The sequence below is a fragment of the Fringilla coelebs genome (genome assembly GCF_963513975.1).
Source record: "Fringilla coelebs genome assembly, chromosome: 13".
NCBI classification, from domain to species: domain Eukaryota; kingdom Metazoa; phylum Chordata; class Aves; order Passeriformes; family Fringillidae; genus Fringilla; species Fringilla coelebs.
The window spans coordinates 11,381,074-11,405,655 of NC_140039.1; the positions used below are offsets into that span (position 1 = coordinate 11,381,074).

The 24,582-nt window shown below is 44.3% G+C and overlaps 1 protein-coding gene across 1 annotated transcript in view; it reads left to right on the forward strand.

Annotated features, from left to right (window-relative positions):
* Positions 1 to 1,635: 1,635 nt before the first annotated feature.
* MGLL (monoglyceride lipase) overlaps positions 1,636 to 24,582 on the forward strand; it is a 61,067-nt gene continuing 38,120 nt past the window's right edge. Inside the window, 4 exon segments of the mRNA XM_084214705.1 lie at positions 1,636 to 1,819; positions 1,822 to 1,956; positions 3,027 to 3,165; positions 22,423 to 22,529. Of these exon segments, the coding sequence (XP_084070831.1) occupies positions 1,726 to 1,819; positions 1,822 to 1,956; positions 3,027 to 3,165; positions 22,423 to 22,529 (475 nt within the window). The 5' untranslated portion in view covers positions 1,636 to 1,725.

A 24,582-nucleotide genomic window follows, 5' to 3' on the forward strand; every position in this document is an offset into this window, starting at 1 on the left:
TATCCAGAAGTTTAAAAGGAGATTTTCTCCTCAACTCTCTCCACCCTTCTGTGGCCCTGGGAACTCTGATATTCCCAGCACCACAGCAGGAGAGGAGCCTGTTCCTGGCATCAGATTTCATGGATGGCTGTAGGGAAGCAGTAAAGTGTTCCTGGCAGATAAACCCTGAGCGGGGGAAGAGGGTTCTTTCCTTCTTTCTTTTCTTCTTAATCCAGTTATTATCTGATCTGTATCATTTAAATAATTATATATGTCCTTGCTTCTACCAACTCTGGAGCTGGCTTGTGATAGATCTTTAATTCCACCCATTCATACTTAGATAGTAACTGGCCTAGCAAATGGTACAGCTCCAGGTACAGCTCCCAGGGCTCTGCTTAAGAGCCTTCTGACCTAAATCTCACTCATTATAAACAGCCATAAATGTTGGTTTTGTCCAAACAACAGCAGTTACAGGAACATGTAATTTTGCTTTTTCCATTTATAACTAACACCCCCCTAGGCATTTAATATAAATGACACTGAAAGATGAGTAAAATAAAATCTGGTTTGGATTTCCTTTTTATTTTTATACAGATCATCTCTGAGGTTTTGCATTTATTGTTATTAACATTAGCATGTATTTATTTCCTTTCCTAAACCTTTGTTCATGGATTTACACTTGATGAGCATGTTGCTTCACTTCAAAAATAAGGTTACTAGCTGCCTCTTCTTAGAAAGGCTTGAGACCTCTAAGCATATGTAGGCATGTAAAAATGAAAGGAACTGATGAAATGTAAAAGGCATGAATCTGTGCTTAATCAATGTTAACCACTTAGCAGTATTAAATGACAAAATTCTCTATTGGGATAGCTCTCCTTAAAGCTGGGGAGCTATTTTGGCTTCAGGGAACCTTGCTGTGACAATTTTTATAAGCAAGTATCATATACCACCAAACAGATCTCACATTACAGAGTAGCAGCACATGTATTGCATATAGTCTGTAGCGACATAATGATTTATGTGAGTATAAATCACATGCTGTGTTTATAAATGGCCTTTACCCTGAATGAGGCTGCAAAGCTTGGGCACTTCTCTGAACTGGTATCGGAGCGATCTCCCCGGTATGGCTTCAAAGCCTGAAGAGGTGCACATTAAACGCAAACAGCAAAGTTTGGTGTTGGGATCCCAAGGAGCTGTTCGGACCGGGATGCCCAGGAGGCAGCACGGCTCCACGATGTCCTGCCTTTGAAATTCTGCGCGAGCAGCCGCCCTCGTCCCCGGGCTGTCTCCGCCGTCCCCCAGCCCGCAGCAGCTGAGCGGCCGCTCCTGTGCCCGGATCCCGGTGCCGGGGCTGCGGCCGCGCCGGCCCAGCGGGGCGGCGGCGGAGCCGGTGCGGAGCCCCCGCGGGAGGGCACCGGGGAAGGGGGCGGCCGTGCCTCCTCCCTCCCCGCGGCCGGGCGGCCCGGGGGCACCGCGGGGCTCTCCCGCTGCCCGCCCAGCCCGGCCCAGCCCAGCCGAGGGTGCGGCAGCACCGCCCGCCCCTCCATCCATCCTTTCATCCATCCATCCTTTCATCCATCCACGCATCCCCGCATCCAGGCATCCTCCATCCACCCACCCACCCACCGCCCTTCCGCCGCTGTCTCCCTCTCCCCGGGAGCAGCCGGCGCGCACCGTGCGGTGGAGCCACCGCGCTTCGGCTCCGCGGGCGGACGCGGGGCCGCCGCGCCCTGCCGCGACAGGAGGATGCGTGTGCGGGGCTGGCGACCTGGCATCGCGTCGGTGCTTGGATCCTCCCTCCTCCCTCTCCTCCTCCTCCTCCTCCTCCTCCTCCTCCTCCCCTCCCTCCCGCTCGCCGCCTGGCAGCGCGGGGCTGGGGAAGTTGCGCTTACACGAGAGATGGCTTCGCAGCGGGGATCGCTTTGAGGAAAGGTCTCCCCCTCCCTCGCCTCCCCCCGTCGCCGCGGCCTCCGAACTGTAAGTGGCAGGAAGGAAGTAAAGTTGCAAACAACCTGCCGCGGCAGGAACTTTGTGAGCTGCTCCAGCTGCATGTGTTCAAGGTGCCTTTGATGTACGTGCAGCAGCTTCTGGAAAGTGGACTGCAGCTTTCCCACCCGCCAGCCCTCCCTCTCCCCAACCCTTCCCAGCCTCCCCTCCCACCACCGCCACTTCAGCCCGCACACGCAATTTGTTTGAGAAGAAAAAAAAAAAAGTGATGAACGAGAAGTGGTGAATTACCCAAGCGACTTTCCTCAAAGAGCGAGCGAGCCGGGGAGCGGAGCCGGGGCGAGCCCCGCGCACGCAGCGCCGGGAGGGACCCAGCGGGCGCCCGCCGGGAGCCGCGGGGCTGCCGGGCTGCGAACGCGGCTCCGCGGCGAGATGCAAAAAGCCTCATCTGCTTGCGTTTGACTTGCGATGCCGGCTCCTCACTAGAATGCAAACCTTTGCACAGGATGAAAACAGGTTTGTGGCAAATTCTCTTGGAAATGTTTCGCTCCCCGCCGCCGCCACCTTCCTGTCTGAGATGTCAGAGAAGATCTTAATGATGACACGGTGGCAGATACCTCTGCTGTGTACCCACCACTGTTCTTTGGAGATGTTCCGCCAGAGATAAATCTTTTATGCAGCTGTCTTTTCATATCTGTAGCGGTTGCTGCATAATTTGCTCTTGATTGCAGTTAAAATATTCTCTTTAGGATCCGCTTCACGAAATGATGAAAAATAAACTCAGATGGGAGAAGTGTGGAATAGAAAGCTGTAAATGAAGTACTGATGGTGGATTGCTCTTCCCTTCTTCTTGTTCCCTCACCCCCTCAATGCTCTACCGCTAAATGTGAGCCTCTTCTGAAAAAAAACATTTGCTACATTTCTGTTTTAAAGCAGTGATTTGGGGGGCTCTTTGGCTGTTGTTTTGGGAGCAGCCTCCCATCTGTGGTACTTGCCTTACTGATTGACTTTCTTGAGTGTCTGTGGCTGCCAAGCTCATCAGCTTTTATCTTGTTTTCACCTGTTTTAAAGTATGTCTTGTTTCTTCTAACACCTTGCAGGTCATTCTTCCAGAATGCCAGAGGAAAGTTCGCCAAAGCGGAGTCCTCAAAATATCCCATACAAGGATCTGCCCCATATCGTCAATGCTGATGGGCAGTACCTCTTCTGCAGGTATTGGAAGCCAGAAGCATCTCCCAGGTGAGCACTTTCAAGCAAATGTCCTTTCTGCTATCACTAGATACAACTCTGTTAATGCAATTATTGTTTCTAGCTTGACTGGCATTACTGGGCCGTGTACATGGAGCTTTATAGAGCCCCTAAGAGAGTTTTCTCTCAACTGAGAAAGTCCCTACTGTAAAAATTGCATTCTCCAAACCTCAACTTGCTCGAGTCAGCCTTGCAGATATAAAGACTGGAGCTGCTGTCATTCCATGCACAGCTGGCTTGGTTGGCAGTTCAGTATTCTACCAAGTGGCTCTGGCAGGTGGCTGATGCCCATCAGCAGTAAACAGCTATCCCCAAACTAACAGCACAGGCAGTCAGGGAGGACCGGGATACAGGCTTTGGAATGTTCACTCTTTCTGATCTGATCAGCATCAACAAACTCAACATCAGCATCTGAGTTCAGTTTCAATAGTAATAGCAGGGCAACAGGCAGAATGTTTGACTGCATTGCTTTTTGACTGGTTTTAAATTATTTATACTTAGTAAATGATTCAGGGAGCTCTCTCACTGGCAATTGCAATTTCAAAACTGACCTGTGTAATAAACACAGACAAAGAATCAGATAGAGATTTTTTTCTAATATTTTTGTATTTTGTAAATATTTGCATAATTTAAATAATCTCTTTAATAGCTTTCTGTGCTAATTATGATCTGATGTGGCTCCCATAGTTATGATCTTTCTTCTTCCAGTATCTGCTGGCTTGGCATGTATTTGTGCTGCCACTAGTTATGTAGGTATCTACTTCATAAAAATCTGGATATTGCTTAATTGTTTACTTTTTCTGCAAGCCAACAGGAAGAGCTGTGTTGATTTTATATAACTAGAAAACAATCACAGGAATGAGTTGTTCAATCTGTAGTAGGGAGTTAAACTTTATCCTGATGAGCCAACAGGTTAGAAGACACCCTCCTCTGCCCAAACGAGCCTGGCAACTGCTCTGAGAGAGGGACACAGGTCCAAGTTAGCTGGCCTTGGGGTTTATGCCTACAAAACTAAGGGACAGTGGGAGTAACATAGGGCTGGGTTGGCACTCAGGTAATACAGAGTGTGGGCAAGCACCAAAATATACTGGCCCAGAGGGGAGGACAGTGCAGCCAACCCACCACAGCTCCATGGCCCAGGCTGGGCTGTAGGACCGGGCTCTGGTTCAAGATCTCCTGGTCTGCAGAGCAGTTTATAGTTGCTTCTACTCACTGCCTTTCAGAAACAAGGAGGAAGGTTTTTGGCACTGATGCATTACATAGTCTTTGCACCAACCTGAAAATTGCCTTTATGGAAAAATAATGCTATGAAATCAAGGTTCTACAGTGAAACCAGGCTGTTTTGTATTGTAATGGTAATTAATCATTAACTACCCATAACATTCGTCACCCACTTGTGGAACTGCTTTTTGATCACATTTAATTTCTTACCAGATTAGTGGTGGGTGGATGGATCTTTGTCCCAGAAATGATAAGGAGTTGAGAGTGAAAACTTGGTGTCTAAGTCCTCTGGGTAGTTAATTTTTTTTAGTGGTCTGTGCACCAAGCAGTTAATTAAGAGTGAACTTGTCCTAGTTTTGTGACAAGAAAAATGGATGGGATCAGTGTTGCTCATTTACAAGGAGCTCCTGTGTGTTTGCGTGTTTGTGTATAAGGAGGGGGTGTATTGTTTATTATTAGCTCTTCATGAATTGTTATATATGAGAGATGGTAAGTGACTAAATAACAAGTCAGTGCCTGGATCCTGTGATCAAGACTGCTCTTGAAGTGCTTTGATAGGCAAACCAAAAATACATTATTTTGCCCCCTTTCACTTTACATAAGAAGCTCTGCTTTTTCTTCTTCCTGTGTAGAAGCTCAGCAACTTTCATCTAATTTTAAGCATTCAGCAAAACCGATCTCTCTATATATATGTATAGGGAGAGAAAGAGAGACACCTCAGGGGACTTTTACAGGCCTGTTACAATTTATTTCAAATTCTGAAAGCAATTCTTTCAATCTTCTAACTCAATTGTTGATTCAGGTTCACATCTTAACACTAATGAATGATGCTATAACCGTCAAATGGTGAGATCTTTCATTGATCCATTATGTGCCTAATCCCAGCCAGAGCTGTAGAAATACCTCTTCACTGCAGATGCCCAAAGATTATCATTGACTTGTCTTCTATTAGAATAGAACTTATCGCCCTTGATCCCTCCCCCAGGGAGGGGGAAAACCCAGGATGCCTGCCAAAGGAAATATTAAAAAGTAGCTCTAGCCTGGGCTTGAAGAGCAGACAATGGCCAGGCAGTCTCTGAAAGTGGGGATGACTGACAGACACCACCCCTTGGAGCTGGTGCTTCTTTTTTATCTCATTGAACAGACTCATAAATGTGGATAAAAGTCTGTAGCAGATTAATGTGTTATAGCATATTTAAAAAAAAAAATCACCAAAAACCTATTTTTTCAGGAAGACGGAGAAATTTTGTGGGGCATTATTGCTTCATGCTCACAAATACCCAGGCTCTGATCCTGTGTGGTGTTGATCTGACTGACCAGCCCATACTGGTGCACATATGGAAGCTTTGTTAGAAGTGCCACTGAGGCCAAGGTTGTCCTGCCAGTGAAAGGCACCTATTGTGAGTTCCTCAGCAGGCTCTGCTTTGTTTCAGAGAGGGATTTAGGTGATTACTTCACAGGAAGCTGACACACAAAGGCACTCAGATGTCATAATGATTAGATGGGGTAGATGGAGTAAGGAGTAATGGGACTAAGGAAGAAGAAAGACAGTTTTCCACTTGTTTTTGGCGTGGGAAGCCACTCCCAACAGCAGAGCTGGGGCCTGGGTGTCATCTTCTCTTCCTGCCTGCCGGCAGCAGTGCAGGTGCAGCTCCCCTGGCCAGCAGCCTTGCAGGCTGCCCAACTTGTTGAGCCAGTTCCATCTTAAAGTGTAATTAAGTGGTCTCCCCTTGCTGAATGCAGTAGGGAAGAAAAAGCAGTGTGTTCTGGTGTCGTTTTCATGTTTTGTGCCAACAGCAGAACTTTTGGACCGTGAAAATGGGTAACTCTTTGGCACCAAGTGTTCACTGCTGAATGCAGCGCTTAGGATCTGGGCAAGGCATGGCATTTTCAGGTCTTTGTAATGTTGTTTGAAGGAATTAAATCATTAGAACCAAACAGGACTGATCTCATGCCTATAGCATGTCCCAGTAGCCAAAGAAACCCTACTTAATGGGAAAGCAGTCACTGTGTAAACATAAGCAACAGCTCCATTCAAGGCTTAAACCTCTGTCACCACCCTGAGCACTCTGAGACAAAGTATGAGGCAACAGGAGGTGAGGAATTAAGAAACCAAGTTCTATTCCCAGCTCTCAGACAAAGCTGCTAAGAATAGACACTGATGAGGAAGGGGAAGGAAAGTTGGGAGGAGAAGTCAAGACATTTCCTTTGAGGCCCCTGAAGGGCCTGGGGAACTTCAGAGGTGACCTTCTTCCTCTGTGGTCTACATCCCTGTAGCCTTTTCTAGATGCTTCGTCTATTCTTGTCACTACCTAGATAAGCACAAATAGTTTTTTGTGGGGCACTTTTATCCCTTCTTCTTGACCTCAAGTAAATCCTGTGAGATTTATTGACTCAGAGTAATTTTTTCAAAGGTGCTCATAGCTGTAGCTGCCACTGACTTCAGACAGAGTGATGCCCAAGTCTCTCCTGGCAGATCAGTCACTTTCAGCTGAGACACTGGAAGCTGGAGGATGCACTTGAAAATGTGATTTCCAGACATGTGTGAATGTGAGCTTCCTCAGTCACCAAAGAGAAACCATTGCCTGGCTAGTTAGCATGGTGCTTGGGTGTCTCTCACAGAGTGGTCTCTAGGTGGACTTGGAGGATTGCCTGGATCCACTGTGGTTCTCTGGTCACAGAGACATTCCTGGGCCATTGTTAACTTACACTGCCATGGGCTGGCTCAACTTCAGACATTGTGAGCACAGTTTAAGTAAACAGAGCTGCATTTGTCTGGGTAAACAGTGCCTTTCTAAGAGTTCTCTCAGTTCTACACCTGAGATGTGTTTAAAAATACAAAATTAGGCAAACAAAAGGCACCCACTCCTCTATTTACTTCTTATACTTCTTTTACCCTTTGAAGAATGCCTGCCATTCTTTCTTGTTAGTAATGTAAGGCCAAGCCAATAAGGAGAAAACAGATTTCTCTGTTCCCCAAAGATTTTGCAGATGTGCCTGTGGTACAGAAATACAAATTGCTTTTGTATTTGAACTGGCCCTTAAATTGTAAATATTGCTTGATGGTTTTGGCATCTCATTACGAGCACTCCCATGCCATTTCCAGAAGAACAGCACAGCTCCCAGCATGAGCAAATAACAAAATTGAATTTGACTTTCAGACCTTTCCAAAGTGAATGAATAAATAAATAAATAAGGCAGAGTGAAGTCAAAGCAAAAGAAATCAAGTCACTGATTATAATGTCTTTAATTATGGTGTATTGTGTTAGTCTCTAGAAATATTTCAAGCAGTTTCTAATTCAGCATCATTCTTGAAGAACACTTTGTTTGTACTAATGAGGTCAACTCAAAATTAAAGCCAAATCTGTAGGATGCAGAGTGACTTATGTCAGCACAGTTTGCTGTAGGATGAATTCAGCTCCCTGTGTTTTTCTGATCCCACTGCACACACTGCAAAGGGAAATGACAATGATCATTGTCAAATCAACATTCCAGGCTTGCTTGCTGTATTGCTACTGTCTGAGTTTCTAAAGCATCCCTTCTTCTCATCAGCTGTGTATGTGTTCCTTTAATGCCTCTGTTATCTTTGCTCCATGTGACTGTCTTGTTCACTGTGAATGGGGGCATCCTTTTATGATTCCTTGTGTGGTTCCAGAGGATGGGCAAATTAGCAAACCAGCTTTGTGTGAGAGGGACTCTGACGGACAGGGGAGCTGCTTGGGTTCTCACTGCAGATACTTCCAACAGGCTTCTTCAGTGTCATAATTTTTTTTTCAGTCTCCACAAGAATGTCCACCACAAGCAAATCTGCCTTGTATTCCACAGAAACCAAGGGAAAAGGTGAATGGCAAATGGAATAACAATTGTAATTAAACTGTCCCTTTTGGTCATTGCCCTGGTAGGATCTGCTTCTGAGCACAGGTGTGCAACTTTGTGACACCAGTGTCTGGGAACAAGGTGACTTTTGGAGTTTTCTGCTGTGAGTCTCAAAGCACTAATATTTCATCCTGATCCTGAGAGCAGCAAAAAAAAGCAAAATCAGTGTTGGTTCTGTGTGCCACCTGATGAATTGGAAACATTGCTCTCCAGCATGGTGAATATAAGAAGCAGAGGTAGAAATAGGAGAAAAGAAGAAAAATGGTCTAAAGATAGTGTTGTAAAGATAATTTTTCTGCTCATTATTCTGTCAGAGACTGAAGGATAAGCAAACCTGGCATCTGTAAAACAAACAGTTCATTGCTTTTAATTGGAATAAAAGTGTGATGATCAGTATTGGCTTTGTGCCATGACTCCAATGGATGCCCAAGTTGGTCACTCAGCATTTAGAGATCTTTATCCTGGGCAGACCCTCCACTGGCCTCTTCTTCAGCTCATCAAACTGGGAATGCTCTGAACCAGCTATTTGTTGGTAATGACACAATACCTGAAGCAGACAACTCAGTGATCGTACCAGGGTTCCAGATGCAAGAGCACTTTACTTCACTGCTATAAGGAATATACAGGTTTAGTGAAAATAATAAAAAGGCTGCACACAGTTCCTTCCTTCAATTTCTCTAGGACTCTTGGAACATCCCTTGGGAACACACAGCAGCTCTTTTAGATCACTGTGAATACATCTACAAGAACTGGCTGTACAGCTGTTCTGGCTGGAAGAGGCTATTTTTTCTAGATGTCTGTAGCAGAGGAGTTGGCCTTTCAAGTTCCCTTCTGACTGCTGTGACTTTGTCCTTTTTAAAGTCAGGGTGAACATCTGACTCTTTGTTCTTCTAGGGAAATTGCATTGTTCTAAGAGCTGTCCCTGCAGACATGTTTGGCTGAGCTGCCTTCCCTAGGTTCAGGCGTGTCATTGTCCCAATGTGTTCCCACTTGAATGGAAGCCACCAGTGTTTGAAACCCCCTATTGTCCCTCATGCCAGAGATGTGACACAACCCTGATAGCAAATGGCTGATTATCCCAGGTATCCAAGGACACAGAGTTGCATCTTGCCCATGAGATTCCTAAAGATATGCTTAGGCAGGTCCTTTACCTCATCCCACCCCAGTTATATCCTTAACTACACCCAGCCATCCCTGTCCTGTACTCCAGAGCACAGACATTCTGACGCTGGGTCAGTGTGACTTATTGTCCATAACAGGAAAGAAGGAAATCAGCAAACACCAGAGTAAGTAAAGTTTTTAGACATCATTAAAATGATATCTCCTCTAGGGTTTCCTCTTGCTGACCAATAGAGTTTCACTAATGTTAACTGAAAGAAAAATACTGGTGCAGCAATCCCAAATACCAACCTTGGGCTTGTCCCAACCACAAACATCTTCTAAAGCAACCAGACCTGGGGGAGTCACTGGGTGGTGGTGGCAGGAAGGCATCCCCAGGCTGACCAGACTCACTGCCCAGACAGTGAGTACCAAGCTGTGGCCTTGGAGCCAGGAAGGGAACAGCTGGTGGAAGCTGTCCTGGTGGCCACAGCACTGCAGTCAGATTTACCTGCCTCCAAGCATGCTCCCATGGGATATCCCCAGCAGCAGGAAAGGGCATAGGTCTTGGTCTTGGTCTTTTTCTGCTTGGGAATGTGTTTGTTCCTCTCAGGCACAGGCAGTATGTCTGTGTCTGAAGGGAGCCTTGAGTAACACCAAACTTCATGAGTACTTCCACTGGCATGAAAGAGTCCCCCCTTCTGTGTCAGACGCTGGCTCTGCAGCCAGAAACTATCTTTGTTTCAGTTTGGCAGGCACTCACTTGATGATGGAAGCCTCTGAATCCTCCCATACTGAGTGGTGGCAAAGGCAGCTTGCTAGACCTAGAGAATTCAGTGTCAAAAAACAGAAAAAAGGAGGCAATGAGGAGCAGAGAACAGGAAAAACATGGTCAAGACAGTGAATAGACACAATCACCAGGATTTACAGAATCAGACCTACAATCCATACTTTTATTTCCTTGTCTACAGCTGTGTGTAGTCATCCAGTCAAGTGCTACAAATTGGGGCTGGAGTCTCTAGATGAAAGTTTCCAGAGAAAGTAAGTTATTTCTTGAGCAGCTAGTGGTTGAAGAAGGCTTGATGTTTGAAGAGAGATTTTAAATAAAATCTGCTAAGTGATGGATTACTTGTTCTCTGCTGAATTAGTTTACTTCTGCAGAGAGTAAATTGTCTCAGTGGCAATCATTGAAAAGAAAGAACAGGGAAAAAAGGGGGACAAAATATTGACAACTGGGCTAAAGCCAAACATTCAGCAGTAACAGGGTGGTAATTGTTTGCTGTGGTGTTGTGTACAGATAGGTAAGGAGAAAATGTACAAACTACTATAGATTTGGTGTGCAAGAAAGATTGCTGATCTTTTTCAGGTGTCTGTCTGACCTGTGATAAATGTCTTGCTCTGTACGTTTTCTTTCTTCCTTGCTCAAGCTTAAAGCTTGCAGAGTGAGGGAATAAGACCTAAATCATTGGCCTTTCTCTAAAACAGAATTTGGTTTAGTTTGCAGTAGATGTCAGCAGATTAGTTGGTTCACCAACAGACAAGTTGAGCTTATATTTATAATTTTTTAACATAGTTTTAACTTTTATTTTCAAAACTATCTCAGCGGGCTTTCAAATTTAATTGTCGATTCCAGAAATCTGCAATGGTTTAATTTGCTGGGTGAAAGGCATTAGGAGTGACAAGGAAGCAGTAAGTAATTAAATTTCTGTAAGATAACATCCAGCTGACTTAATGGTTGAGCTTTTTCTTCATTTTTTCAATTTTATGTGAGAGCTAGTCTACAATATTTGGAGCATTAAAATCTGTATTCTGAGCAGCATTCATAACCTCATGTTATTAAAAAGACATTAAAGCAATCAGCACTCAGTCATCCTCTGTATGCCCCCAAAAAAGAGGTGTGGAACATCTCAGCCCATCTTGTTCTGAAAATGCACAGAGCATCACTCTGACATTATTAGATGCCCACAAATTCATTAGGACAGAAAGATTTTTGTTTTAATTGACTTTGTTCCTTCCAGGTTCACTGTGGCTCCCTTCCCTGTAGCACAGGGAGCCCATGGTGATATCTGAACTCTGCTGTTGAGCTCCTGCTGGCTGCTTTAGAGTCAGGCTTTTACTCACCCTGTGTGTCCATCCTTGCCTCTGGCATGCTGTGCTGCCACAGGAAAGGCTTTTCACCTCTGTGGCAGTGGGAAGAAGGGCTGATCCTTGCTTGGGGTGGGGTAATGGATCAGAGATTCTCTTGAGGTGCCACTCCTCTCTGCCTTGTGTGACCTCTGCCAGCAGCCTGGTTGCACCATTTGTAAAGCATTTTGGGTTTTCTGTATGAGGAGTGTTGTACAAAAGCCAGCTGCTGTTATTATTTATCCTGTTTATTTACTGGTCACATTTCTCAGAGCTGGGGAATGGGAAAAAAACAAGCAATCAGCAGATTCACTTTGTTTACATTTCATTTCACTTTCGGTGTTTGGGGAATGCTGATTTGTTAAACTCTATTCCTTCCTTTGAAGCCTGTAATTTTGCATAGTGGAAACATTGCCTCATTTTTACACACAGGTTTACATTTCTGTTCTGAAGCATTATTTAAGGGTTCTGCCCATCAGAGGTTTGCTTCCTGCTGGGCACATTCTCCTCCACAACAGCTCTCACTCTTTCTTTGCCAGGAATTGAAGGAGTCGAAGCTGGTGGGGTTAATGACTGTGGCATTGAAAGTATTTGCTCTGGATATTGTTGAGGCTTTTTAAAAATGGTCATAAATATGTGGTACAGTCTCTGGTGAAGTGTTCCACATGAAACACAGCATTCCTGCAGCAGAATAACAGCTTGTGGTTTAAATAAATGTTGTTATTTCTGCTCAGCTGTAGGTGTACATGTATGTTTTGGTTCAGTGACTGCCAGATACTGTAAATGAGTATTGATTTCCTTTTCTATTTTAAGCTTTTCTGCAGAAAAGACATCCCACATGCCTTTGGCTTTCTTTGCCTGTATCTAAAATGATTGCAGCCAAGGACTCATCTAACTAAATACTCTTTTTTTTATTGTTACCACCCATCTTTATTCTAGTAGTTGCACCTCAAGTTGGACAGGTCCCCATTCACATTTTGGAGCTTAAAGCTATTACATCCAGCCCTTTTTGAGAGCAAATCAACAGGGCAGTGATTAAAACTCATGGCAGGTAGGTTCCTTATTTGTGTTAGCATGGCAGCCTCACTGAGAGAGGTGAAGCTGCCTGGATGTTAGAAATAAAATCACATTTTAGAAACCAAACCTGCAGTAGCTGAAGCCTTTGGACACCCAGATTAGCTCAGTGCAGCCAAGAAATAGCACCTATTGATTTGGCAGCCATAGGCTGAAGTCTGTATCCAACTCTTAAATCATCTGTAGGTAAGCCATTGCACCTCACCTGTGACTAAAATTCACTGTGGTCCAAAACATGAATAAACATTTCAGCCTTTAAAGCTGCTGTTGCAGTGATCATTGTCTTAGCAGCATTCCATGTCTCATGTGTAGCTGCTTACATTCAACTTTCCTTCCTACCTCAGGTCTACAGCAAACATGGAATAGTAAATTAATTGGAACATGCTGAAAGCCTTGGCAAACGCTTTGCCTGTGACATTCCTAATTTCCCAGAGGAGTAGCTGCTGATATTGATTTTGACAGAGCCTCTAAAGCCTCTTGCTGCAAAGACTCCTCTCATAGCTGGGAAAGGCCGAAGTGCAGCACTGGGATGTGCCAAGATTTCATTGGAAATTAATGTGTTTAATCTCAAAATATGTTAAAATATACATAAACCCTTTATGATTAAGAAATAAATCCTTGAGCTTCTGTTTCTAAGTTTATGGGATAATTCCACCCAAGATTTTGGAAAATCATGTGGAAAAACTTGGCAATTAGAGACCCATACTCTCTCTGACATCTGAACTTATAACGAGTTTGTCAGTTAGTTAAGGAAAACCAATTAAGATCTCTGCCAACACAGAGGACTGCTGACAAAATTGGATCAGGAAGGCAAAAGTGAGGATGGGCAATTGACTCAGTGCAGGAAGTAATCAGGAGTTCCACATTAGGAGTGGAATTGCCTGGCCACAAACAGTACTATTGGGTCTAAGTATTTCAGGGAATTGAAGTCTTTCTTCAAACCATTGCCATACAACTAGGAATTGCACTGTCAGTGCGCTATTAAAAAGTTATAACAACATAGTATCTTGACTTCACAGAACAGGTTAAGTGTCATCTCCTTTCTTGCTCCTTCTTTATTCACAGCTCTCTTCCTGGAATGTGTCCCTGACCATGACAGGGGGTTGGCACTGGGTGATCATTAAGGCCCCTTTCAACCCAAACCATTCTATGGTTCCAGGCTAGTGAAGGTTTGCCCACATAAGCCCCAAATGCCTGATCAAAGTACTTCAGGAATATGTAGGAATAGCTCAGAAATGTTCTGACCCTCCTGTGCCAGGTGTGTGCTTTTCAGCCCCTTCCCTGCCCAGGTGCTGGGCTGCTGGGCTGAATTCTTCCTGAAACAACTTTTTCAGTATTGCTGGTCATGAGTTGTCTGTACCACCCACTCCCTGCAATAGCAGCTTGAGTCTGGAGGTGATCAGAGTCATGCTAGACTCTGAACCATGGAAAAGCTCATTTTTAAGAACCATTGATTTGGGGAGGGGGGGATTGACTATGAAGAACCTCTGGTGCACCTGGGTTCAGACTATGAGTGATGTCCTGCATAAAAACTCCTTGCAAAAGAATTGAGGTCAGAAGAGGCCTGCAGACTTGTCTTACAGGACTCCAGCAGGTGCCACTTAACCCTTAGATGTGGTATTCTCTGGAGCACTTGATTATTTGTCTCACACCACAAGCCCTTCTTAACAAATATTTTAAAACAACCAAGCAAGCAGCATGTTCCTAAGGACTTAAACATTACCATGTACTCGTGTGGATCTGACCAGGGGGATGGCTTTACTAAATAAAATAATTTCCATCATTTGGAAGCTACAGAGGCATATCTAAAACTCTTCACCTCAATAACTGGATAATGCTGTTTATTTCCATCTTTTGTGCTATGCCAAAAAGTGAGATTAAATTGTAAAAATGTGGCTGGGATGCCATGTAAGGAGCATTCTCTCCCAGCTTGAGCTCATCCCTTAATGAAACACACCTTGTTCCTTTCTAGGAAGCTTCCCTTCTATTAGGGTTGAGTTGGATTTCAGGCTATGAACTTACAGCAGCAATAACGACTTGTCACTGGAACAGGTTCCAATGCTCTGAATATGCCAAGACTTCAAGGGAGTTCAGTAAAAAGGAACTGGTTTTGCACAGTTACTTTGAAACAGAGACATACTTTTATATAAAAAAACCCTTTTTTTCTTCAGAGAGCAGGTGTAGTACTGAACTAGTGAGTAATGCTGAGTTTCAGAGATAGTGACAGTGCAGAAGCTTCTTGCCCTTCAACTGCAGCTTTCTCATGCTTGGAAAGGACAGTCCATCTCACCACACAGGCCTTCCTATTTCCAAGGCTTTGGCTCACTAGGCAGTGTCTGCTTTTTGATTTCAAGAAGAAACTGCTTCATGACTGGCTAAACAGTCATTTTTGTCCCTTTGGAAATCATTAAACATTCAGTGCAAGTGAAGAGGAGAGAGAGTCTGTGAAAACTGTTCTTGCTCTTACTCCCTGTCTGTCGGTGCTCCATGGAGAGTGGTGGCCCTGCACTGGCTGTGCTTCCAAGTCAAAATGAATTTTTAATCAAACTAACCAGAAGTACTTTATTTTTCCTGATTTCCAAGGGGATCTGTGCCAGAAACTCTTTTGTTTCTCTCCATATTCTCCCTCCACACCCTAAAGCTAATCTAAAAAATTTGGGGGTGATTTCAGGTTGACTTGAAATTGGCAGCTTCTATTTAAGCAATGTTTTGCACAGTTTTTTAGACAGACACTGACTGCTTTGTGCATCCATGCCTGTATCTCCCCTTGGGAGATATGACCTCCATTTTATCTCCCTTGTAACCCTTGTACTGAGCAAGGGCTGAAGCAGAGCACAGGACTGGGATGTCCAGTTCCAGCATTCCTCCCACTCAGGTCCTGGGGCAGTTCTGTTCCCCCACATCATCCCTTCCTTGGTCCTGTGTGTGTGACAATGCCTACCCCTTTTCTTGTTGGAAGCAGAACTCATAATCCTTCTTTCAAGGCTTCCTGTGCTCTGTGGAAGGGCAGCAGCCACAGGAAGGCTCTGATCCAACCCTGGGTTGCCCAAGCCTCCAGGGATCTTGTCTGTCTTGCAGGTTCAGAGCAGCAGGTCTGGCAGGCAGTTCTGCCAAGGCAAATCCCATCTCTGATATCAAAGTGGAGTGTCTCCCCAGAGCAGCCCATGTAACCCTAGAATCACTCCTCCTCAGTTTTATTCAAGAGCAGGGTGGGAAGATCCAACCCATGAGTTTTAAGCTGCACACCAGGCATTTCACCTCTGATCTCAGCTTCATGTCCCCTAAAATATCACTGCAAAGCCTCCTTGAAACTAAATACAGCTGATCTTAGATGTTAACTTTGCAGAGATTGACCCAGAGCTGTGCAGTTGCAAGGACCCAATAATTCTTTCTCTCCCACCCCCACCTGAAATTTCCTTCCTCTCTTCTCCCGGTATTAGACCGCTCATGAGTTATTCTCAGTGAGGGCTTGCTTTTTGAAAAACTACAATAAATCAGCTTAAACTATTTCTCCACATTGTTTTGTGCTGGCTCTGGCTGGATCCTGTTGAACCTTTTGTTATGAAATATATTTGTACTAACCGGATCTGTCTCTGCTCTGCTGATTTATGATGTCTGCACTATTTGAGGGGGTTGGAAAATTTAGCCTTGTTACTCCTTCTGGACAGTTTCAGAACAGGGCAGTTCTGAATTGTCCTCCTAACTCTGTCCTTGTGAGGAGCTGTGATTTTGAGATGTGTGATGAGACCAGGCTTGCAGACATGTTGCAAGAGGGTTGCTTGCAGGAGCAGGCACAGGTTTTAAGACTGAGCCCTAAATCTCTATGGTGTAAGACAGCAAGAAGGTGCTTAAACTAACAGCTGCCCCTTTGGAGGGGCTTGCATGGAAACTTCCAAGCCTGAGGAAACGAGGAAAGAGAGCAGGAAGCAGAGCTTGCTGAAGAGGCTTATTTTTTTAATTGCCAATGTAAGATCTGGACAGGAATAAAGCTACTGATTCTACTAGTCTAGATCAAACCACATCAAACACAAATGCACAGAACCCTCAAGCCCCACAAGCTCTGTATAGTCAAGCAGAAGTTGTGCATTGTGAGCACAGTGCAGGTTCCTCTGACATGTTCTTTCATGCATAAAGGTTTTTCAAAGTTAAACCCCAGAGATAAACTCCTCCAGATTCCGAGCTCTGTGAGGTATCCATGCCAATGCTGTATGGTCTGTGACTTTGAGAGGAGGTGGATAGAGGCTCAGCTCCAGGCTATTGATGTTCTGATTCGCTTTTTTCCCTGAACTGGGAAAAGCAGTGATGGAGCTGCTGGAGAGAGGTGGCAGCCCAGAGCCTGGGCCTGCATGGCAAAGCTGTGGGGCAGTAGGGCAGAGGCTGAGAATGCAAAAACCTGAGCAAGAGAGCAAGAAATGCCCTTGGGTGTAATGCCTCCTTAGAACATGGATTGGAATTGGGAGAAAAGTCACTCCCTCTTGCACCTCCAGGGGGACATAACTCAGATGTTTCCTGGAGGCAGAAGGATGGCATGAAGGGACACACCTGACTCCATAAATATTCCTGTCTAACTGGAGACACTAGGCTAAACTCATGGCTAAGTGTGTAGGTCACAAGCATTCATGACATAAGTGAGATTGCTATAGATTTTTGTAACCCCTACACATGACCCAAGTTTTTTCAGGGTTGTCTTGGGGCCCAAATAACCTCCAGGAAAAAGAATGCAAAAACTGACTCTAAGAGCAGAGACAGAGACAAGCCCCTTCCAAACTTCAGGTCTTACACCCAAAGCAAGGGCCTGAAGAACCCTCCAGAAAAGGAAAAGATCACCACTTGTTTAGATCACAAAAAAATTTATTCTTCATTACATGTTCTTGTAAATTATTAGCTGGATTTTTTTTTTTTTGGTAACCTTTAAGCAAATACCAAGGACAGAAAATTAGATAGAAAACCTCAACAAATCCTATTATATGATAGCTAGCTAATGTTCATAGTGAGGCCCATTCACCCAGCTAACACAAGAATGGACCTTCCAGTGACTTTCCATTATAATATACTTTGGAAGCAAAATACACACATAACATTTTTAACACACTAAAAGATCTGTGAGTGACTATCCACTTGCTTGTCCAAAAACATCACCAGTTTTTGGTAAATAAAAGTTAATTGTTCAGCTACAAAGGAACTGATAAATCAGCTCAAACAACACAACAAAATGCAGCACTTAAGCCAGTCATTTTTCTGGCAGCTTAGCTGGCTCAGAGCTTTCCTGTCAGTTTGTTTTTAAAAATTACTTTAGGAATTTAGTGTCTGGAATTCAAAACTGTGCAAGTCAGATGTTCTTTGTTAAAGCTGATCTGGTTCTGGTAACAACATCCACAAGACCAAATGAAAAGCACAGTTACCTAACATAGAATAACATGGTATTAGCTTCAGTTGTGAGGGCTTGATTCAGGAAATCACTTCTGTGTGTGATTAAATCAGTCCTTATTCCAGACAGCATTTATAAATCCTTTTTTAACTTTCATCCTTTACTTTGAGAGTCCTGTTGACTTTCATGTGTTGAAGAAAGTTTCCTGAGGTTAAGGCAAGTACTTAAATATTATTCTGAAGAGGGATGCTTTTGAATGGGGTGGAAAAGATTGCATTTTTCATATATGCAGTCATAGGAAGCTTGTCTTCCGTTCTGTGGTTCAGCCCTACTGTTTTGGGTTATTTTCTGGCAATAAAAGAGGGGTCCCAGAGAAGTGGCTCTGTCCCCAGAGGACACAAGATGTTAGAGTCACACCATCCTGCTTGCAACCATCTTTGTCTAGCTCAGTTTCAACATGAATTTTGTTCAAAGCAAAGCAAGAACATGGGTCTTATGCCCAGCAGGACCCAAGCCCTGAGGGGTATTTCAGGCCTGTGAAGTGTCACAGCACAGCAGCTTTCTGGCTGTGCTTTCAGTGTATTTTTCTTCTAACAGTCTTGGTTTAAGAGGGCTGTTGCTCCTATGTGTAAGTCCAGTGCTGCAATTTATTTTCCCTAGAATTGTTCTCCTCCAGTTGACTGTGGAATTGTATCTCTGAACAATTGTCAAAAAAGACAGCAAAACAGAAAGTGAGAACCTTTAAACCTGATACTGCCTTTCTACCTAGAACTGCAACCTAAAGCACGACCCTGCCCTGCAAAACTGCTGCCTCCCCAAGAAGAGGGATGGATATTAGTGGGTGGGAAGCTACAGTGAGAAACAGGGAAGGCTTGGACACAGCTAAAGCTTGGATCAGGTGGTGACCTCTCCAAGAGGCAGGACAGAAGAGAACAAGGTGTTCACATGGATTTGTACGCACTGACCGTGTTGCAACCTGGCCTCCACAATTTCCACTCCCCCTAATAAAGGACAGGGTGTTTGCAGGTGCTTTGTATTAACTGAGGTGTGGCATTGCTGTGTTTTACAAAGCTTAACAGGCTGCAGCTGCAATATAGGAGGGACTGAAACCAGTCAGGGGAGATGTGGGAGCAAGGACAGGTCATGAGTGCCCATAACCTTATCATGGAAGAGGACAAAACACAACCAGTAGTTGATTTGAATATTAAAGACAAATATTATTCTGCCTTCTTGTTGTAATAAGCAAGGGCATCTGTTTGCCAAGCTGTGCAGTACCAGGAGGCAGAAACCTGCAGGAGGAGGAGGTGATAAAGGCCATGGGAAGGGCAGGAATCTGCAAAAACCATCTGTTGCTTTTGCAAACGGCAGTCAATAAAGTGGTTTCCTGTAATAGCCCGTGATGGCTGTTGCAGAGCCGGGTGAGAGCAGGAGCGTGGGATCAGTCACGCCCCGCTCGCACCTTGGCTTTGCGCTCAGAGCCAGCCCAGGAGGCGGCGAGCCCTGCTGCTCTGGCAGGAGCGCTGCCCTGAGCAGGTGCCAAAGCCCTGCTGTTCCGAGGCGTTCAGCAATCGCACTTCCACCGGCCCAAACCGGCTGAAGCATCCAGGGACACTCGGGCTTTCTGTGCCTGTGGTCAGACATCAGAACCAGCAGGGTCCAGGCACAGGTCACTTTGAGAGAGCTTTGCAGGCTGTGCACAATGTTTTCTGGTTGCTATGTGCAAACTTCCAAGAATTTCAGCAGCACAACTGCAAGAGCTGGAGGTGAAGAAATTTCTCCCCGTTACCAGTTTGATACAAATCTTTTTGCAACAAAATTCTCATTGAGACTGCACAGAGAGGCACTGCAGTCCTGCAAAACCACAAACACGGCAGGATCCATGTTAATTTTAGAGGAATCTGTTGAAAGCAATCTCTGATAATCTGTTATTCCAGCCATTGTGGTAAGGAAGGAGAAGACTGTGACTTAAGAGCAGGGATATCTGCAAAAATGTTTACATACAGGAAAGAATTGCTGTCAGTCAATCTAATAGTTTGTTGTATTTTCCTGGCAGCTTGCTAGTGAAAATATGTTAAATCGTATTTGTTACACTGCCTTCAGGTATTATTTGCCAAATCTAAACTTACTTTGTAATGGAAAATTGGAGATTAAGTGAAAGAGCCAAATCCTTCAATACTTGTTCACATGATATTCATAATAATTTCAATTTTTGAAGGTTGTGTTCAAAATGTGGCCCTTGTGCTTAGACCTGAAAGCTGGAGCTAAAGAGCTGTGTAGATGTGACCTAGTTTTTAGTCAGCAAAGCCACTCTCACTTTTTATTGAACAACAGGACAGGCTGATTTTGTTTCAGCGTCACAAATTTGAAATTTTATGCTTTGTTTATGATTATCGATAGGACAAAACTTTCAAAAGTATCTAAGTCCTTTCAACAGCTACTGTCATTAGAACTCTTAAGGCACAAACAGGCTCAGGGGTTTTACTCAGCATTTTGCAGACAAATTATAACCCAGGTCTGTTCCCTGTGGTGTGCAAAGGCTCAGTTCTGTGACACCTGGAGACTGTGTTCCAGGTGGAGAGAAAGGTCACAGGAACACCTTGCCTCTCTGAAGCTTTGGGTTTTTATCTTTTCTCACTTGGTTTCACATAAAGGGAGGGCTCTTAGCATCTAGAAGGATGCTGCATCAGTGTGAATAAAAGCAAAACAAGGACTTTACTGTCACAGGGATGAAGAACTAAGAATTTCCTGGAAGAGATCTCTTTGCCAGCTTCCCATTAGGTTTCATTCACTTAGTGCCATTTAGTGCCATTTCTCTGAGAAATGAAGGGCTTTATTTTGTCAGCCAAGGTGCACCTTTATCTCTGTGCTTAGTCAGCAGAAACAAATATAGGTCCCCTAAAGAGCTCAAGTAAGACATTGAGCAAGGAAGCTGTCAAGCTTGAAGGTAGTGGGAGGTGTGGGAGTAGGAGGTGTGGCAGAGAGACTTAGCCTGGCTGAGTCTGTTGCATATCAGGGCAATGGGCCCGCAGGAAGAAAGTTAGTATTCTCCACTGAGTGAGCAATGTCTCACTTTCTCCAGTATTTGGAGGTGTAATAATAGATCCTGCACTCCAAAAATCAGTCTGTCTGCCTGGTGCATTGATAACTTGACAAATAATTGATCAGGGACAATGACAAAGGAAGGAATGACTGCTCCACATGGATTGTTTTGCAACCTTCAGTGACACTAAAGAGGATTTGTAAGGCACAGCAAGTTAAATATGGTACATGACCTAGTGTCACCCTTGCTAATTGGTGTTAGACAGATACCAGAGCATCTTTGCCTTGTTGCTTTTGTGTTTGCAGTGGACTCTGTACAGTCCTTCTGGTCTGGATGGATGCTCTTTTAAATTGTCCAGCTGGGCAAATGCTTTAAAGCAGGTGCTAATTAGAGAGCTAGGACAGGAATTTCTACATCATCCAACATGTTTTTTAAGTTTAAATATATTTAAGACCTAAGCAGTTCATTGTTGTGAATACATTGTCTAAAAAGACCTCAATTAAGATAAAGTTGAAAATGTCAAACTTGTAGCCTTCAAATGGTTTTGTAGTTGCTGATGTTGCAAGGACAAATGGTCCTTTTAAGCAAACAAGTTATGTTTATGTTGCTAAAACTGGATTTTAAATAGTCACCTGTCAAATCCAGCAGAATTTCTGTAATCTCATTGCTACTTCTGCTATAGTTCTAGCCCAAGTCTATACTAATTTTATCTGGCAGAAACACTGGGGGTGTTCGAGTTCAGTCACTTCCATTTGATGACATTCCAATAAAAGTAAGGTATTATTCATAAAACTGAAATTTTCAAAGATAGGTATTTGCAAAAATAAGTGTCTGTTAGACTAGCTTTTTATTATCTCTGTCTACACAGTGGCTGTGTAAGAGTCACTTTAATCACAGAAGTGAAAACTGGAAATGGTAAAATTACCATCATTGAATCAAAAGATAAAATTCCAAACTCCAAGCAAAGTGCTGGAGACCTATTCTTTGGCTGGAATTCCACCTTAGAGTGCTCTGGAGCATCAGACAATGTTTGAAGTTATAAAGTTGAGGACAGTGTTGGTATTTGAATCCCAGAGACATACCAGTCCCAAAAGAAACTTCTTAGATCACTTACACTGGAGGAGCCACGTAGAGCCTCAAGCCCCCATGGAGATATCCAGCTCAGGGACTGATGCTGATGCCCACCTGCATCTTGAACTTGCAGCAGACCATGGTGGCTCTGGCCTTCCCTGGAACCCATCCTACAACAACCTGCTGATGGCCAGGTCGATGGCAGGCCAGGGTGACGATGGCTTCCCCTGTATTCAAACTCTGCAAATTCTGTACCTGCCTGGTGTTTGCTGATGTCTGAAATGCTGTTGCTGAACTGAATGGTTTCCCTTGCAGCTCTGCAGTGATTGCAGGGTGGTTGGCACGTTAATGATTTGTACACTGATGCTCCTTGCAGGGCCCTCGTGTTCATCGCCCACGGTGCCGGGGAGCACTGCGGCCGCTACGACGACTTGGCCCAGAAGCTGACAGGACTCAACTTGTTTGTCTTTGCCCATGACCATGGTGAGTAAAAAACTGTACTTGATTTACAGCAGCTCAGGCCTTTGCTGAAGTAGATGCCATTACAGCTACTCAGCAGTGAGAGAAGAGCCAATAAAATATTTACAACTAGACATAAATGAAAAAAGGATTACCTGTTGCTTTGTCGAGATCTGCATATTGAATCTGCAAAAGCTATCCCTGTTTGCTTTGAGTTTTCCTTAGCCTTTTGACCCCACTCTAAGGGATTATTTCTTCTTCACCTGCCTCTTGGGGGTGAAGTGGTATTGCCCACTGTGGAAGTGGGACTAGGAGCCATTTCTGCTGAATTCAGGTCAATGTCCTGAGTGATCCCCGAGGGGAGGCTGAAATATCAGCACAGCTTTCTTATACTGATACAATGAGACAGCTGCACCCTTGAGACATGGAGAGGCAAGGAGGCATCACTGACACCTTTGAGCACATCTCCACGCTCCAGCAGAGAGACTGGAGCTGGCTGTGCATGCCTCAGCTCTGAGAGAAACCCTCTGAGGAGGGTGCAAGGCTGTGACAGCACAGCAGCACCCCTTTGGCCCTCAGCCAGCAGGGTGGGGCACTGCTGGGCCAGGTACACTGGACTGCCCCTGCCTCTTCTTGCTTGAAGGTCTCAGCTCTGTGCCCCATGCTGTGATGGAGATGTGCTGGGTGTCCCCAAGTCTCCTGCAGTGCATGGAGGGGACATCCCAGCAACGCCTCTGAACCACCCATCCTGGTTCTCTGGTAGCCTCCTGTCACACATAAACCCTTGCAGCTTCATAACTTCCTTGTGCTTGGAGATCTTTGGTTTGGTTTTATCATTGCAGACTCCTGCTCCCTGTGACAGCCACTCCATCAGTATCAGTATCACAAAATGAATCAATGGGATTGATGATGAGAGCAGACAAATGCAAGGCCAGATTCTGAGCTGACAGGTTGAAATGGGATGAATCTTGGTGTAAATCTGATGTCCTTTGGGCAGATTAACCACTGACATTGGGAAGCATACTGCAATTTACTTGGCTGAAGCCAAGACTCAAACCTTCCCCCAAGGTCTCCTCAAAGACAGGACTGTTTAACTGGAGTTTGAAGATCCTGAATGTACATGAGTCATTGCACCATTTACCTGTAAGAGGATAGGCAAAACCTTACTTAATCTTGGTTCCAAGGCTTTCCCTTGCTCTTGGTCTTGTGACTCACTTTTGGTCACAGCTCTGCACTTGATATGCAGAAATGACCCCTATATTTTCTCTGAAAAAGAGAATATCTAGTCCTCAAGACAGCTTGCAAGGAAAAGAAATAAAACCCATGTGACATTTTTTTTTGAACAATTGATCACCTGCAGACCTGTGCAGAAGTATCCTAACTCAGCTCCTGGGTCTCTTTCTCCCTGTGTAGGTTTTTTAAAATACACTAGTATTGCTGGATTAAACAGCGCAATTAGTACAAATATGATTTCTCAGGTCAGTTAACAACTTTGTTCTCCCTGTCAGACCTACAGCTTTATTTGTAAATTCTGTTTTCCTGATCAGTAGAGAGGAGAGGGTGAAAAGGAACCTGAAAGCAGAACAATGAGAACACAGTTGTGTTATACAAAGAGCTGATGTAACTGAGCCTTGATTCACTGTAAGTTAGAAAGACAATTAACATCTTTTAGGCTCTGCATAACAATCTTTGCACTTAAAGAGGCAACCACGAAGGATAAACTTTGATAAAATACAAATTACATCCTGAGCTAAATGCCAGTGAAAGCTGAAGGACATAAATACCTCCATTGCTAAAACTGCTCTAATCAGTCTGGGAGATTTAAAATTTTCCTCCAATGTTTTATCTATTCCAAGTCACTTCAGCAGTGTGTTCCCTTTTGTGTCCTTTCCTTTGGGTATCTTTGGGTAATATCAATTATTCAATTGTGTTAGCACTGTAATAGCTGTCTGTTCCCTACCTTGTACCATGGCTCTTAGTCTTGTGAGCTCAATGTAGACTTCCAGACCTGGATATTTGTTCAGGTTCTGGTATTCTCATGGATAAAACTCCCAATACAGGTGCATTATCCATGAGA